The sequence below is a fragment of the Chiloscyllium plagiosum genome, unplaced genomic scaffold (assembly GCF_037043375.1).
Source record: "Chiloscyllium plagiosum isolate Xiang-an unplaced genomic scaffold, Cpla_swu_hap1 HiC_scaffold_33, whole genome shotgun sequence".
Taxonomy (NCBI): domain Eukaryota; kingdom Metazoa; phylum Chordata; class Chondrichthyes; order Orectolobiformes; family Hemiscylliidae; genus Chiloscyllium; species Chiloscyllium plagiosum.
The window spans coordinates 355,876-371,177 of record NW_028270171.1 but is presented as its reverse complement, the minus strand read 5'-3'; the positions used below and the strand labels follow the sequence as shown (position 1 = coordinate 371,177).

At 43.4% G+C, this 15,302-nt stretch overlaps 1 protein-coding gene across 5 annotated transcripts in view; it reads left to right on the top strand.

Moving 5' to 3' along the window:
- LOC122542420 (galanin peptides-like) overlaps positions 1-6,989 on the top strand; it is a 90,009-nt gene extending 83,020 nt beyond the window's left edge. For all 5 annotated transcript variants that reach the window (XM_087978148.1, XM_087978147.1, XM_087978144.1 and 2 more), the window contains 3 exons: positions 1,259-1,357; positions 4,582-4,656; positions 6,777-6,989. In XM_087978148.1, coding sequence (XP_087834274.1) covers positions 1,259-1,357; positions 4,582-4,656; positions 6,777-6,838 — 236 coding nt within the window. In that variant the 3' untranslated portion in view covers positions 6,839-6,989. The remainder of the gene's footprint in view (positions 1-1,258; positions 1,358-4,581; positions 4,657-6,776) is intronic.
- Positions 6,990-15,302: the final 8,313 nt, after the last annotated feature.

The following is a 15,302-nucleotide window of genomic DNA, read 5'->3' as shown; positions in this document are numbered from 1 at the left end:
TAATTTGATGTTTGATGATGTGGGTCCTTTAGTCAAGAGAAATTTCACAAAAGGAAATTGAATTTATTTGTACCTTGCATTCTCCATCTAACATGTGAAAGTATTTCACAGTCAATCAATTATGTTGAAGTGTAGCAGATCCACTAAGAGGGAGAGAGGAACTGTCTAGATAATCTGCTAATGGTCATTGTGTTTTTCAGATTGAGGACAGTAGGAGAATTTCTGTTTTATAAATGGTGCATTGAGAGAGAGTCTGGATTATCATATAGAAGACCAAGTCATTAATTGAGTTTATCTGCTTAGGTCCTGAAGAGGTACCTGATGTAACTCAAAGAGCTACTGCAAAGTGCAAAATGTTAAAGATGCTCTAAATCTGAAATATAGGCAGAAAATTCTGGAATCACTGAATGGACAAGCAGTCCCTGTAGAGTGAGAAACAGAGCTAACATTCCAAACCCATGCCATTGAGATCCTGGCATTGTGTATTTGAATGTGTAGGAAGTTTGGAATTTACTTTGCATGAATGAATGGTTAGTATTCAATTCGAGCTATTGCTTAGAATGTAATTTTATTTTACTTCAGAATTGGAAAGTTTTAAGTTTTTAAAATATCCCCATTTAATTTGAAATAAATTTAGTTTTGGCCCATTTTAATGTTTTACTCAGGAATTTGTGAAGTGGGTGGCTGGGGAATTGCTGGCGCCTCAATTTGATGCTGCTTAAAATCATAGGCTACAAGGTAGCTGTAGGGTCGTTAAATATGCAAATGGGTGACAGTCAAATTTATCAGAAGGAGACACCTCCCTCCCTCTCTCTCCTCCCTGACTCAAACTCTCTCTCTCCCTTACACTTTCCCTCCCTCACAATCACCCTCTCCTCATCCTCTCCTCCCTCATTCACACTTCCCTCCACTCTCCCTCCTCCACTTCCTGCCTCTGTCAATTACCCTCTCCTTTCATCACTCACCCTCTCACACTCTCTCTTTCTTCCTCACTCATTTATCATTTCCTCATTCATACCTTCTTCAATTCACTATCTCCAGGGTACGCAGAAGAGGTATAGTGGTAGTATCCCAACCTCTGGGGAAGGAGGCCTAGGGTGAAGTCCCACCTGTTCCAATAGTATGTCATAATATCTCTGAACAGGTTGATTTGGAAATATTGAGCACGGGGATGTGTTAGATCTGTTAGTAGAAGTCTTGTTGGTTTTTGGTGTTTTATTTTCAGTGAATGAACTCAGTACAGTATCTTTACTTTAAGATGCAGCGAATGGTCACAGATCACTGAATGACAAAGGGGGTCTCGCTGGAAAGAGAGATACCTTCGATGACAATTACAAATCAGCTGTCACAAGTTCCAGTAAGAACAGTTTATTGATATTTTTATTGTGTCCTTGTCGTGGTGTGAACCAGCACAGACCTGAACTGCCATCCCTCTTCTCAATGTGGGTGTAGACAGGAAACATGAGGGACTGAGGGAAGCCTGCAGGTGAGTCAGAGGGATTGAAGGGCAGAGGGAGGCCTTCATTGTGGTTCAGAGGAACTGAGAGACTCTGCTCAGTTGTGGGCTCAGCCTATAACATGCAATTTTTTTTTAAATCCTAGAAGTTACAAGATTTACACTTCAACAAGCTTCAACATTGAAATAACTTTAATAAACTGAGAAAACTTTAAAGTGTTAAACAAATCAAAAACCAAGAGTCTGGGCATTATTTCAGAGGGTAATATTTCAGAGGGAGCTACAGTCAGAGGTAGGGTATTTCAGAGAGAGTTGCAGTGAGGGGTAAAGTTGTAGTAATGGAGAACAAAAGGCAGAAGAACTGAAGAGGTAATTTGCACCAGTAAATGTCAGCAAAAGGATGTCAGAATTTCAAGAGAGTCAGAAGGAAGAGGTGAATGTAGTGGCCATCACTCAGGACAAGATGCTGGAGAAGCTAAAAGGTCTGATGGTGGATAAATCACCCAGACCAAACAAACTACACCCCAGAGTTTTGAAGGTGATTACTGAGGGGATTATAGAGGCATTGGTGGTGATCTTTCAGGAATCATTGGAGTCCAGGAAGGACCCAGAGCACTTGAGAATGGCCAATGTAACATTTTTGTTTAAGAAGAGGGAGGCAGAAGACAGGAAATTATAGGCTGATTAGCCTGACCTCAGTTGTTAGTAAGATTTCAGAGTCCATTATTAAGGCTAGGATTGTAGAGTATTTGCAAGTGCTGAATCAGCACGGCTTCATCAAGGGGACATCATGCCTGACAAATCTGTTAGTATTCTTTGAGGAAGTAACAAGCAAATTAGATGAAGGAGAGCCAGTGAATGTGATTTATTTGGATTTCCAGAAGGCCTTTGACAAGATGCTGCACAGGAGGCTGCTAAGTAAGAAATGAGCCCATGATGTTAGATACAAGGTACTAGCATGGATAGAGGATTGGCAGAAGGCAGAGAGTGAGGATGGAAGGCTCTTTTTCAGATGGCAGCCAGTGATGTGTGAAGTTCCACAGGGATCAATGTTAGGACCACAGCTATTCATGTTATACATTAATGATCTGGACAAAGGAACTGAGGTTTTGTTGCTAAATTGAAGATGACTCAAAGGTAGGTGGAGGGACTGGTGGTGTTGTGGAAGCTGGGAAGCGTAAGAAAGGCTAGGAGAAGGGGAAAATAAGTTGCAGATAGAATACAATGTGAGGAATCATGAGGTTATGCACTTTGGTAGGAAGAATAAAGATTCCTGAAGAAGGGCTTATGCCCGAAACGTCGATTCTCCTGTTCCTTGGATGCTGCCTGACCTGCTGCGCTTTTCCAGCAACACATTTTCAGCCCAGAATAAAGGTATAGACTAGTTTCTAAATGGAAAATAGTTACTACAGAAATCTGTAGCACAAAGGCACTTGAGAGTTTGGAATTCTCTTGAAGTTAACATGCAGGTTCACTAGGCAATTGGGAAGGCAAATGAAATGTCCACATTAATTTTAAGAGGGCTAAAATACAACAGCAATGACATATTGCTGCAGGATCAGATCACAATTGGAATATTGTAGCTATGGAAGGTTGTGCTAGCCTTGAAGAAGGCCCAGAGGAAGTTTACAAGAATCTTCCCAGAGATGAAGTCTTTGTTATATAAGGAGCGGTTGAAGGTCTGGAGATTAGAAGGATGGGGTGGTGGGGGTATGGAAATCTCTTTGAAACTTACAAAATACTGAGAGGTCTGGTTAGAGTGGACATGGACAAGATGGTTCCACCAAGAAAAGAGACTATGACACAAAAGCACAACCTTAGGGTGAAGGGATGACCCTTTAGTCTAAGATGAGGTGGAACTCCTTCAGCCAGAGGATGATTAATCTGTGGAACTCATTGCCAAAGAGGACTGTGGTGGCCAAGTCATTGAATATATTAAGACAGAGCGAGATAGACTCCTGATAAGTACAGGGTGCATGGAGAGAAAGCGAGTGAATAGGGTTGAGAAATACATCAGCCATGATCAAAAGGTAGAGCAGACTTGATGGGTTGAATGATCCAATTCTGCTCCTATACCTTATATTATATAGGTATTTCATGGAGAGTTATAGTGAAGGGTAGGGTATTTCAGGGGGAGTGACAGTGATGGGCAAGGTATTTCAGGGGGAGTGATGGTGATGGGTAGGGTATTTCAGGGGGGGGTGACGGGTAGGGTATTTCAGGGGGAGTGACGGTGATGGGTAGGGTATTTCAGGGGGAGTGACAGTGATGGGTAGGGTATTTCAGGGGGAGTGACAGTGATGGGTAGGGTATTTCAGGGGGAGTGACAGTGATGGGTAGGGTATTTCAGGGGGAGTGGCAGTGATGGGTAGGGTATTTCAGGGGCCGTGAAGGTGATGGGTAGGGTATTTCAGGGGGAGTGACAGTGATGGGTAGGGTATTTCAGGGCAAGTGACAGTGATGGGTAGGGTATTTCAGGGGGAGTAATGGTGATGGGTAGGGTATTTCAGGGGCAGTGATGGTGATGGGTAGGGTATTTCAGGGGGAGTGACGGTGATGGGTAGGGTATTTCAGGGGGAGTGATGGTGATGGGTAGGGTATTTCAGGGGGAGTGACAGTGATGGGTAGGGTATTTCAGGGGGAGTGACGGTGATGGGTAGGGTATTTCAGGGGAAGTGACAGTGATGGGTAGGGTATTTCAGGGGGAGTGACGGTGATGGGTAGGGTATTTCAGGGGGAGCGACGGTGATGGGTAGGGTATTTCGGGGGAGCGACGGTGATAGGTAGGGTATTTCAGGGGGAATGACAGTGACGGGTAGGGTATTTCAGGGGGAATGACGGTGACGGGTAGGATATTTCAGGGGGAGTGACGGTGACGGGTAGGGTATTTCGGGGGAGTGACGGTGATGGGTAGGGTATTTCAGGGGGAGTGACAGTGATGGGTAGGGTATTTCGGGGGAATGACAGTGACAGGAGAGGAGGCTGGCAGATGTAAATTATACTGAGCTCTGTATTAATGGGGTGATAATTCTGCAGCATGTTGGGAGTTGCTTTGTTAACTGGAATAACAGAATCAATGAGATCTTATTATGTTGTAATACCTGACATTATTTTTTCACTTTAAGGTAATCCACTACATTCAGTTGATGAAAATATACTTCAGACCCTGATAGAATTCCTGAGTTATGTGCATCAGAGAGGTAAGGTATAAAAGAAATCTTCGAACAAAAAGCCGCTCAGGCGCGTGAGCCAGTGCCCAGTCGTATTTCAGTGTCATGGTGATTACATGCTGGACCAATCAGACCAGGAGTTTACATTGGTGTCTGTTACATGTTCCTGGACCTGGGTGTATTCCTGCTGTCGACCCCTATCATAACCTGACGTGGAACCTATCCTTTCATACTTACGTGAGAACAGATTCTAGATGCGTTGTTTTTTCTGTTAGGTCTCACATCCCATTGTGGTGGCCTTTGTGTTGGGAAACAGGGAAGTCAATTTCCAACAGCAGCTACTGGAATTATCAGGAAATGTGGGACTAAAGCCAGCGGCAGGTGGAGGTAACGGAAACTCTGTAGGCAATAACATGTGAAAGACTGGGATTTGCAAAAGAGATAATGGGCTCAGGCTGCCAAATGTTGGAGGGGCTGTAACCTGTGTTAGTGTTTGGAGCTTCCAGTTGCCTGCCACTTCAACACCCCATCCTGTACCCTTGCCAACTTCTCTGTCTAATGATTTGGAGATGCCGGTGTTGGACTGGGGTGTACAAAGTTAAAAATCACACAACACCAGGTTATAGTCCAACAGGTTTAATTGGAAGCACACTAGTTTTCAGAGTGACGCTCCTTCATCAGGTGATTGTGGAGGGCTCGATCATAACACAGAATTTATAGCAACAATTTGCAGTGTGATGTAACTGAAATTATACATTGAAAAATTGATTGTCTGTTAATCAATTGTCTGTTAAGCCTTTCATGTGTAAATCACAAAACCCTTTTTTAACCCATTGTTAACAGCTAACCCGAGAATGCAACTTTTTTAAAAAAAGGGTTTTGTGATTTACACATGAAAGAAGTGAAACTATCACTGTATTCTAACAAATGAAAGGCTTAACAGACAATTGATTAACAGACAATCAATTTTTCAATGTATAATTTCAGTTACATCACACTGCAAATTTTTGCTATAAATTCTGTGTTACGATCGAGCCCTCCACAATCACCTGATGAAGGAGCGTCACTCCGAAAGCTAGTGTGTTTCCAATTAAACCTGTTGGACTATAACCTGGTGTTGTGTGATTTTTAACTTTTTCTCTGTCTCAGGCGTACTACAGTGTTCCAGTGAAACTTAGCTTATGCGAGAAGAACAACACCTCATTTTCCACTTGGAGACCCTGCAGTCTTCTGGACTTAATATCAATTTCAATAACTTTCAGGGTTGAACTCCCTTGTGTTCTAGCCCCCATCCCCACACATCAGGCAAAGTCTGCTATTACACACAACCTATTGTTAGCCACTACAGTCTCCATTAATAGCTTATTCAGGTCATTATCCACTCTTTTGTCCGCCAACTGTGTTTCTCTTTGGACTCTATCCCCACCTATTGTTTACTCCTTACCCCTTTATCTTTCCTCTCTTCTGCATAAAAGCCCACACTTCCCTTGCTACCATCAGTTCTGAGGAAGGGTCACAGGACCCAAAACGTTAACTCTGTTTGCTCTTCACAGATGCTGCCGGACCTGCTGAGCTTTCCCAGCAATTTCTCTTTTTATTTCTAATTTACAGAATCCACAGTTCGATATTTTTTATTGGGTAAATTCATCTTTGTAGTGGGGGATGATCAAAGAGAGTTAGCAATTTAACTAGGTTTCAACTATATAGGTCCAGTGGTCACTATTTGGGACCAGTAATCACTGTGAGAGATGCTGCTAAGATTGTAAAGAGGATAAGAGTTGATGTGGTAAATTAGGACAAACTAATTGAGGAGAAAGTGAGGACTGCAGATGCTGGAGATCAGAGTCGAGAGTGAGATGCTGGAAAAACACAGCAGGTCAGGCAGCATCTGAGGAGCAGAAGAAGCATCAGAAGGTTCATTCCTGATGAAGGACTCTTGCCCAAAACACCGATTCTCCTGCTCCTCAGATGCTGCCTGATCTGCTGTGCTTTTCCAGCATCAGACTTTCGAAACTAATTGAGGAGACAAGTCTGGACGTTAAAACTCTGTATGTACAATTGAAGCAGCAAGTAAAGTGGTTTAATGCCTCAGTACATTGATTTCATGGACAGTTCAATATTTTGATGTTATATGTTACTATTTTTGGCAGAATCTGGTTTACTGGATCACTCCAATGTACCACTCTCAGCAGAACAAATGCAACAAGCATAAGCTTTGGATTTTGAATCCTCGCATGTAAAACTACAAAAGTTTTTGTTGGAAAAGAAACTGACCCCACCCTATTGTGATTATTTGCACGGATTTAAAGGTTTGAGCTTTGTTTGTGAAATGTCCCAAAAATAAACTGAAGCATCAAAGTTATACCTTTCTCCTGTTTCTCTCATTTCTTTTGTGTCTGAGGATCTAATTAAACTCAGTGTCATAGTATACCCTGCGTCCAAGATCTGAGATTATTCCAGATAAAGAAGCAGAGGACAATTGCAGCAAACGCTAGTTGACCCAGCTTTATTCATACATCCAGAAAAATCATGCATTCCCATTGTAGCAATTAATCAGTTATGAAATGAATCCAGGTCTACCCAGTCTCCACGGTTTGTTCCATTATTGATCATTCTGAAAGTTAAAGGGAGCATTTACACATCATTCTTATCTGTTTCTTTTGTTGGTTTGTTGCTTTGTCTTGCAATTTATTTAATTTCATTGAATGACCTTTAAGGTTGAAAAAGTCAAGTCTCTCTTTGGTTTTTCCTTTTTCCTTTTTCAATTACATTTAGAATCAGAAATTTCTCTTTGATGAGGGCCCGAATGTCTCCCTGACTTATTGATGACCAGAACAAGACACATGCTTATTGAAGGTCCAGCCATAACTGAAACTTAAGGCCATTACCTTTTCATGGAAGAGATAGGATGGAAATAATATTGAGGACAGACAGCATGGGGGTTGGGTCAAAGACCAGGGTCTTGTGCTTGTAATCTGATATAGTATCATATTTGATTGAATATTGCCTGTCACCTCTGCTAGAGCCCTTCCTGAAGTGGATTTGGGCAGGGTCTTATTCCAGATCATTGTGAGCCTATAGAGAGAAAGGGCTCCCTAAATTCCCACTGAAACAGGAAATCTTGGGAAGAATGAAACAAGGTGTGGAAAATGTTGCATGATTGTAGGAGGACTTTCTTTTTCATCTAAACTGCTGCGAGATGTTAGGGTGTTGGCCAGCGAGCTAAAGTATGCGTCTATCTGCAATCTGTGTGTCTCTGATGCTGACTTCCCTCAAAAGTGGTGTGTGGGTGATCAATGCCCATGGAATGTGCCCGGAAATACTGAGGATTGGAGTCCAGTCTGAAGGAGCCCATAGTAAGCTTCAGCTGCCAGACACTTATTTGGACTTTCAGGTTGGGAATTGACAGCATCCAGTTGCTCACCAATACCTGGGAAAATAGCAACCTGCACAGAAATGAGGCAGGATAGGTATGAAGGAGGTATTAATGTATGCATATAGGCCCTGGTTTGTATGTATACTGTTGTAGTCTGTGTATACTAAGTGCCTGTGTATACATCATGGATGCATGCACATTATCCCAATGGAATATTAAGATTATTAATCTGTTTAAGCAGAAATAACTTGAGACTCTGAGTAACTGAGTAACTCCAAGTGTCAAGGTCATTGTATATGTTTACCTCAACATAATAATCCACTCGGTTGGATACAAAATGAAATCTAACAGAAGTTCTCATAATTAATTTCCAAAATCTGCATTTGGCAATAGTTGTTTCTGTTTCCCGATCACTGGCTTTACATATTTGCTCCCTGGACTTAGTCTTGATCAGAGTTTAATGTTTAAATTGAGTTATGAAGCTGAAGGCATATATCGTACCTTTACGAGAAAATGAAGGCTGTTTTGTGAGTGAGAGTTTGCAGGTAACTGTCATGTGACTGACTTGCAGTCAGAGTTTGCTGGAAAAATGAAAGATGTAATATATTGTTGTAACCTAGATACGAGTTGTTTTCACAGCAGTTTGAATTTAACCAATCTGTTTAATATATGCCCCAAGATACTAAAGCCCAGAGGTATTAGTGAGTTTTAAGAAGATTTCTAGCTCAGGTTGTGGTGTTGGATATAGGTTTGCTCGCTGAGCTACAAGGTTCATTTTCAGACTTTCCGTCATCCTACAAGGTATGATCTTCAGTGAGCTTCCGGACGAAGCACTGCTGATGACCCCTGTTTTCTAATTATATGTTTGGATTGGTGATGTCATTTCCTATGATGATGTCATTTCCTGTTATTTTTATCAGGGGATGGTAAATTGGCTCCAAGTCACTGTGTTTATTGATAGAGTTCTGGTTGGAATGCCATGCTTCCAGAGGCTCACTGAAGATATTACCTAGTATGGGGACGAAACCTCTGAAAATGAACCTTCCAGCTCAGCGAGCAAACTTGCATCCAATCCTAAAATACAATCGAATTTGAATTTTACTGTTTTGAGAAGATCAAACAAATGAGACAATCTGATGTTTTGGTGTATAAAAAGCAACATTTTGGACAGTTAGCAGAAAGAGCACCACCTGCCATTATCAGACAGACTGTCCAAACACCCTTTCTCTAAAAGGTATCTTTTTCATATGAAACATCTTTGCAGCAGAATACTGAAGCAGAATACAGAATACGGGAGATCTACAAACAGAGGAGAATCGACACCGGACGCGACAGTCGCTGTCTACTTTTGAAAATTGATTTGCTGTAAATTTACTAGGGGCTTTATTGGATCAATCTATTTTTATGGAGTGGGAGGTAAATAACAAATCTTAAGACAAAGGAGGCTTAGAGTTGTAAATAGTTGTTGCTTAATGTTCACTTTTGGACTTAAAGAATAAAATTGTTTTTTTTCTTTAAATAGTAGAATTTGGGTAGTTCTCTGTCACTCATACCTTAACAGATTATGAGATGAGGTGAACATTTCTGTGAGTTTGGTTTAATTAGCAGAAGGGCTCACCACCGCGTCATTTACAGTTGTTAACTAAAGGCTCTTCAATTCTATACCAACTCCGCAGACCAAGCATTATTTTTACCTGTGATTATTACATCTTTAAACATTAGCAGAGCCCCTACAGGAATTTCAGATTCCTGCTGTTTGTTTTTTTCGTTTATGTTCACTTTTGTAAAATCAAATATTAAATTCTAAATGTTCTGTATTTTTATTCTACTTCTGTTCAGTGTCAATCAGAAGCACACTCAGAAACTCAAGAGGAAGGAAGTAAGGATTAGGTAGAAATGAAACCTTGAGGAGAGTGATCTCCTGGAAATTGCTGTCCTGCTTTCCCAGAATAGCTCGGGATCTTTCTAAATTATCATGTTTAACCTTTACATCTCAATGCAATTTCAAAATCCACTTGTCTCTGAGTATTTGAGGTTTGGTCTCTGTTGTTGAAAAGGGCAATGTTTAAGACTGTGATAGAGTAGAACAGCGTGAAATACTTTGGCAACACATTTTACTGAGGAATATTTAGCCAGACAATAATTTTGCAACAAATCCTGTTCCTTATCTAAGTGTGACCCTTAATTAGCAACATCACAGAGTGAGGTAGCACATTCTGTTCACCAACAGTCTCCACTGCCATTAGAAATATTTCTCTATCCCTTGCTTTAAAAATACTCAGCACATTTAATCCTGTGACAGAACAGGTTAAGTTCATAATTTAAGATTTTGTTTGTTTCTTTATTTAAACTGAACTAATATGAATGATTTTTGGACCATTGCTTTACCATTTTACAGAGGATATTCCAATTCCAGAATAAAGTGAAACCTAATGACTTACTCTTGGCTGGAAACAGTGATTGGAACAGTCCTCCCCACAACATATGTCTTCCCAGCCTCAAAAGATCCAACCCTCTGCTAATCACAAATGTTTCATTTTCCACATGACCCTGAGCATAACCATGAGAGTTTGGTCCCAAATCCAAGGAAGGGTTTGCTTGTCTTGACGGGGGGAGTCCAGAGGAGGTTTACAAGAATGATCCTGAGGATGAACAGCCTGTAACATGAGGAATGATTGATGACTCTGGGTCTGCACTAGATGGATGAGGGGGAATCCCATTAAAACTTACAGAATACTGAGAAGCTGTTTCCACTAGTAGGAGAGACTAGGACCTGAGGGCACAGCCTCTGAATGAAGGGTTGATCCTTTAGAACTAAGGCAAGGAGGGATTTCTTAAGCCAGACAGTTGTGAATCTGTGGAACTCATTGCTGCAGACAGCTGCAGACAGCTGTGGAAGCCAAGTCATTAGGTGTATTTAAGACAGAAATAATAGGTTAAGGCAGCACAGTGGCTCAGTGGTTAGCACTGCTGCTTCACAGCACCAGGGACCCAGGTCTGATTCCAGCCTTGGACTACTATGTGGAGTTTGCATGTTCTCCCCGTGTCTGCATGAGTTTCCTCCGGGTTCTCTTGTTTCTTCCCACAATCCAAAGATATGCAGGTCAGGTGAATTGGCCATGCTAAATTGTCCATAGATATGTAGGGTAGGTGCATTGGTGAGGGGTAAATAAAGGGTAGGGGAATGAGTCTGGGATGGGTTACTCTTTGGAAGGTCGTGTAGACTTTTTAGATTAGATTACTTACAGCGTGGAAACATGCCCTTCGGCCCAACAAGTCCACTGAAGCACAGCCCACCCAGACCCATTCCCCTACATTTACCCCTTTACCTTACACTATGGGCAATTTAGCATGGCCAATTTACCTGACCTGCACATTTTTGGACTGTGGGAGGAAACCGGAGCACCCGGAGGAAACCCACGCAGACACAGGGAGAATGTGCAAACTCCACACAGACAGTCGCCTGAGGCGGGAATTGAACCCGGGTCTACATAGAACATAGAACATAGAAGAATACAGCGCAGTACAGGCCCTTCGGCCCTCGATGTTGCGCCGATCCAAGCCCACCTAACCTACACTAGCCCACTATCCTACATATGCCTATCCAATGCCCGCTTAAATGCCCATAATGAGGGAGAGTCCACCACTGCTACTGGCAGGGCATTCCATGAACTCACGACTCGCTGAGTAAAGAACCTACCCCTAACATCTGTCCTATACCTACCCCCCCTTAATTTAAAGCTATGCCCCCTTGTAATAGCTGACTCCATACGTGGAAAAAGATTCTCACTGTCGACCCTATCTAAACCCCTAATCATCTTATACACCTCTATCAAGTCACCCCTAAACCTTCTTTTCTCCAATGAAAACAACCCCAAGTGTTTCAGCCTTTCCTCATACGATCTTTCTACCATACCAGGCAACATCCTGGTAAACCTCCTCTGCACCCGTTCCAGTGCCTCCACATCCTTCATATAGTATGGCGACCAAAACTGCACACAATACTCCAGATGCAGCCACACCAGAGTCTTATACAACTGCAACATGACCTCAGTACTCCGGAACTCAATTCCTCTACCAATAAAAGCCAGTACGCCATATGCCTTCTTCACCGCACTATTTACCTGGGTGGCAACTTTCAAAGATTTGTGTACATGGACACCAAGATCCCTCTGCTCATCCACACTACCAAGCATCCGACCGTTAGCCCAGTACCCCATCTTTTTATTACTCTTACCAAAGTGAATCACCTCACACTTACCTACATTGAACTCCATTTGCCACCTTTCTGCCCAGTTCTGCAGCTTATCTATATCCCGCTGTAACCTGCCACATCCTTCCTCACTGTCTACAACTCCTCCGACTTTCGTATCATCTGCAAACTTGCTCACCCAACCTTCTAACCCCTCCTCCAGGTCATTTAGAAAAATGACAAACAGCAATGGTCCCAAAACAGATCCTTGCGGAACACCGCTAGTGACGGCACTCCAAGATGAACCTTTGCCATCAACTACTACCCTCTGTCTTCTTCCAGCCAGCCAATTCCTAATCCAAACCTCCAACTCACCCTCAATGCCATACCTCCGTATTTTTTGCAGTAGTCTACCATGGGGAACCTTATCAAACGCCTTACTAAAATCCATATACACCACATCTACTGCTTTCCCCTCGTCCACCTCCTTAGTCACCTTCTCAAAGAATTCAATAAGGTTTGTGAGGCACGACCTGCCCTTCACAAAACCATGCTGACTATCCTTGATCACATTATTCCTATCCAGATGTTCATAAATCCTATCCCTTACAATTCTCTCTAAGATTTTGCCCACAACAGAAGTGAGACTCACCGGCCTATAGTTACTAGGGTTATCCCTATTCCCCTTCTTGAACAAGGGAACCACATTTGCTAGCCTCCAATCTTCTGGCACTACTCCTGTAGACAACGAGGACATAAAAATCAAGGCCAATGGCTCTGCAATCTCCTCCCTTGCTTCCCAGAGAATCCTAGGATAAATGCCATCAGTGTCTCTGGCACTGTGAGGCAGCAGTGCTAACCACTGAGCCACTGTGCCACCCATGTTGGGTCGAAGAGCCTGTTTCCACACTATGGGGATTCTATGATTCTATGATAGGGTATTGATTGGTAAGGGGATCAAGCGTTATGGGGAGAAGGCAAGAGAATGGGGTTGAGAAACATATCAGAGCTGAAAATGTGTTGCTGGAAAAGCGCAGCAGGTCAGGCAGCATCCAAGGAGCAGGAGAATCGACATTTCGGGCATGAGCCCTTCTTCTGGAAAGACTCCTTTCTCCTGCTCCTTGGATGCTGCCTGACCTGCTGCATTTTTCCAGCAACACATTTTCAGCTCTGATCTCCAGCATCTGCAGTCCTCACTTTCTCCTTGAGAAACATATGTTGGGGAGACTTCACTGGGGTGTTTAATGTAGGGCTAGGGAGGGTGACACTAGTTCTGCAACAGACACTTCTAGTTCCAGCCCTGAAATGGTTAACAACAGCCAAGCGAGCTGCTGCTGGCGACTGCATGAATACCTGGCTGGAGCTTGTAAGGGATATGCATAATGTTAATTAAATCTTGGAGCCTGTAAATACCAGCCAGTATCAATTGCCCCATCGAAACTCGGGATTAATAAAGAAACCGATCGGAATCTGTAACTGTTAGACAAGTGTGAATTGCTCTATCGGAACCTGTAACTGTTAAGTGTGAATGGCTCTATTTAAGTCTAAAGTTGATAAGTGTAATTGTCAATTTAGTTAAACTGAAACTATTGAAAATGGCTAGCCTGTCAGACGCATAGTAATTCCTTGAAACAATGAACTATTGAATACGGGATCGGAACCGCTCCCGGGGATGGCTGAGCCATTGTCAAGCACAGCAGGAGCTGGACAGGCACTTCGATGCGGCCAATAGGAGGACGGATCCCCAGCGCGCGCAGATGAATGGACCAATGGGGAAGGCGAACTGACCGGGGACTCCAGGCAGCGCGAAGTATAATTGTGTCAAGTTTGAACGAGAAGGGAGAACGCCTTCTCCAACGAATGCATGCTTGTAGATTCATTGTACCAGTTAAGATTCTGTGAATAAACGGCTCTCTGCGTCTAACCATAGTTGCCAGTGTGAGTCTCTCCTTCCGAAAGAACACGCAAAGACGGGACCCTGCGGGTCCGTCTTAACATTTGGTGACCCCGACGCGGGAAGGAAAAGAGACAACGGCAAGTTGGCAACGTTGGCGGATCAGGGAGCAGACAACCTTCGGCTGAAGTTTTCTAAAGGTGAGGAAGCGCCTGTTAAATCTAAGGCTTCCAGTAGTTAGATTTTCTCTCAGTTAGTTTCTTGTCTGCTCTCCGACCCTCACCAACCCAAAAAACCTGATCAATTTGACAGCAGCATCGCAGAGTCCTGACTGGTAAGCTTTTACTAACCTTTTAACTTACCTAGAGTGTTTATTTCACTAACGCCTAACTGTTTTTGCCCGAGTCCCTTGCGCAGCTTTCGGAGCCGGAGCGCATATCTGTTTTTGCCTGAGTCCCTAGCGCAGCTTTCGGAGTCGGAGCGCATATCTGTTTTTGCCCGAGTCCCTTGCGCAGCTTTCGGAGCCGGAGCGCATATCTGTTTTTGCCTGAGTCCCTTGCGCAGCTTTCGGAGCCGGAGCGCATATCTGTTTTTGCCTGAGTCCCTAGCGGAGCTTTCAGAGCCGGAGCGCATATCTGTTTTTGCCTGAGTCCCTAGCGCAGCTTTCGGAGCCGGAGCGCATATCTGTTTTTGCCTGAGTCCCTTGCGCAGCTTTCGGAGCCGGAGCGCATATCTGTTTTGCCCGATTTTGGAGATTGTTCTGCCCGACGATTACCTGACGTTACCTACCTGAGCGCTGACCATATTCGACTTCCTGGATCCATGTTACTGAGCACTTAAAACTGACAAATCTTTTTTGTTTGCATATTCGTTGTGACCACCGAACATACCCGGGGTGACACAGGTCGGAACTCTTCTCCTAAAGAGGGTTTAACTGTACAGACCTTAGACCGGTTGTTAAGAGCAGAGATCTGCCACGCGAAGGTCAGGCTTTGAAAGACGTACTGTTCTTGAAGCGGTTCCCTTCAGGGGAGATCTGACATGGGGGACCTGAATTTCGGACCACCTAAGCTGACTCACCTCAGGACAGCAGGTCCCGGAGTGCCCTGGTGGCACTGCAGGGACGGTGGGGACATGCCTATTCACAGTCAGTTACTGCTGGATAGCGTAGCCCTGCATAAGGAAAAGTTGGACCTGGTGATTGCCCAAGCACC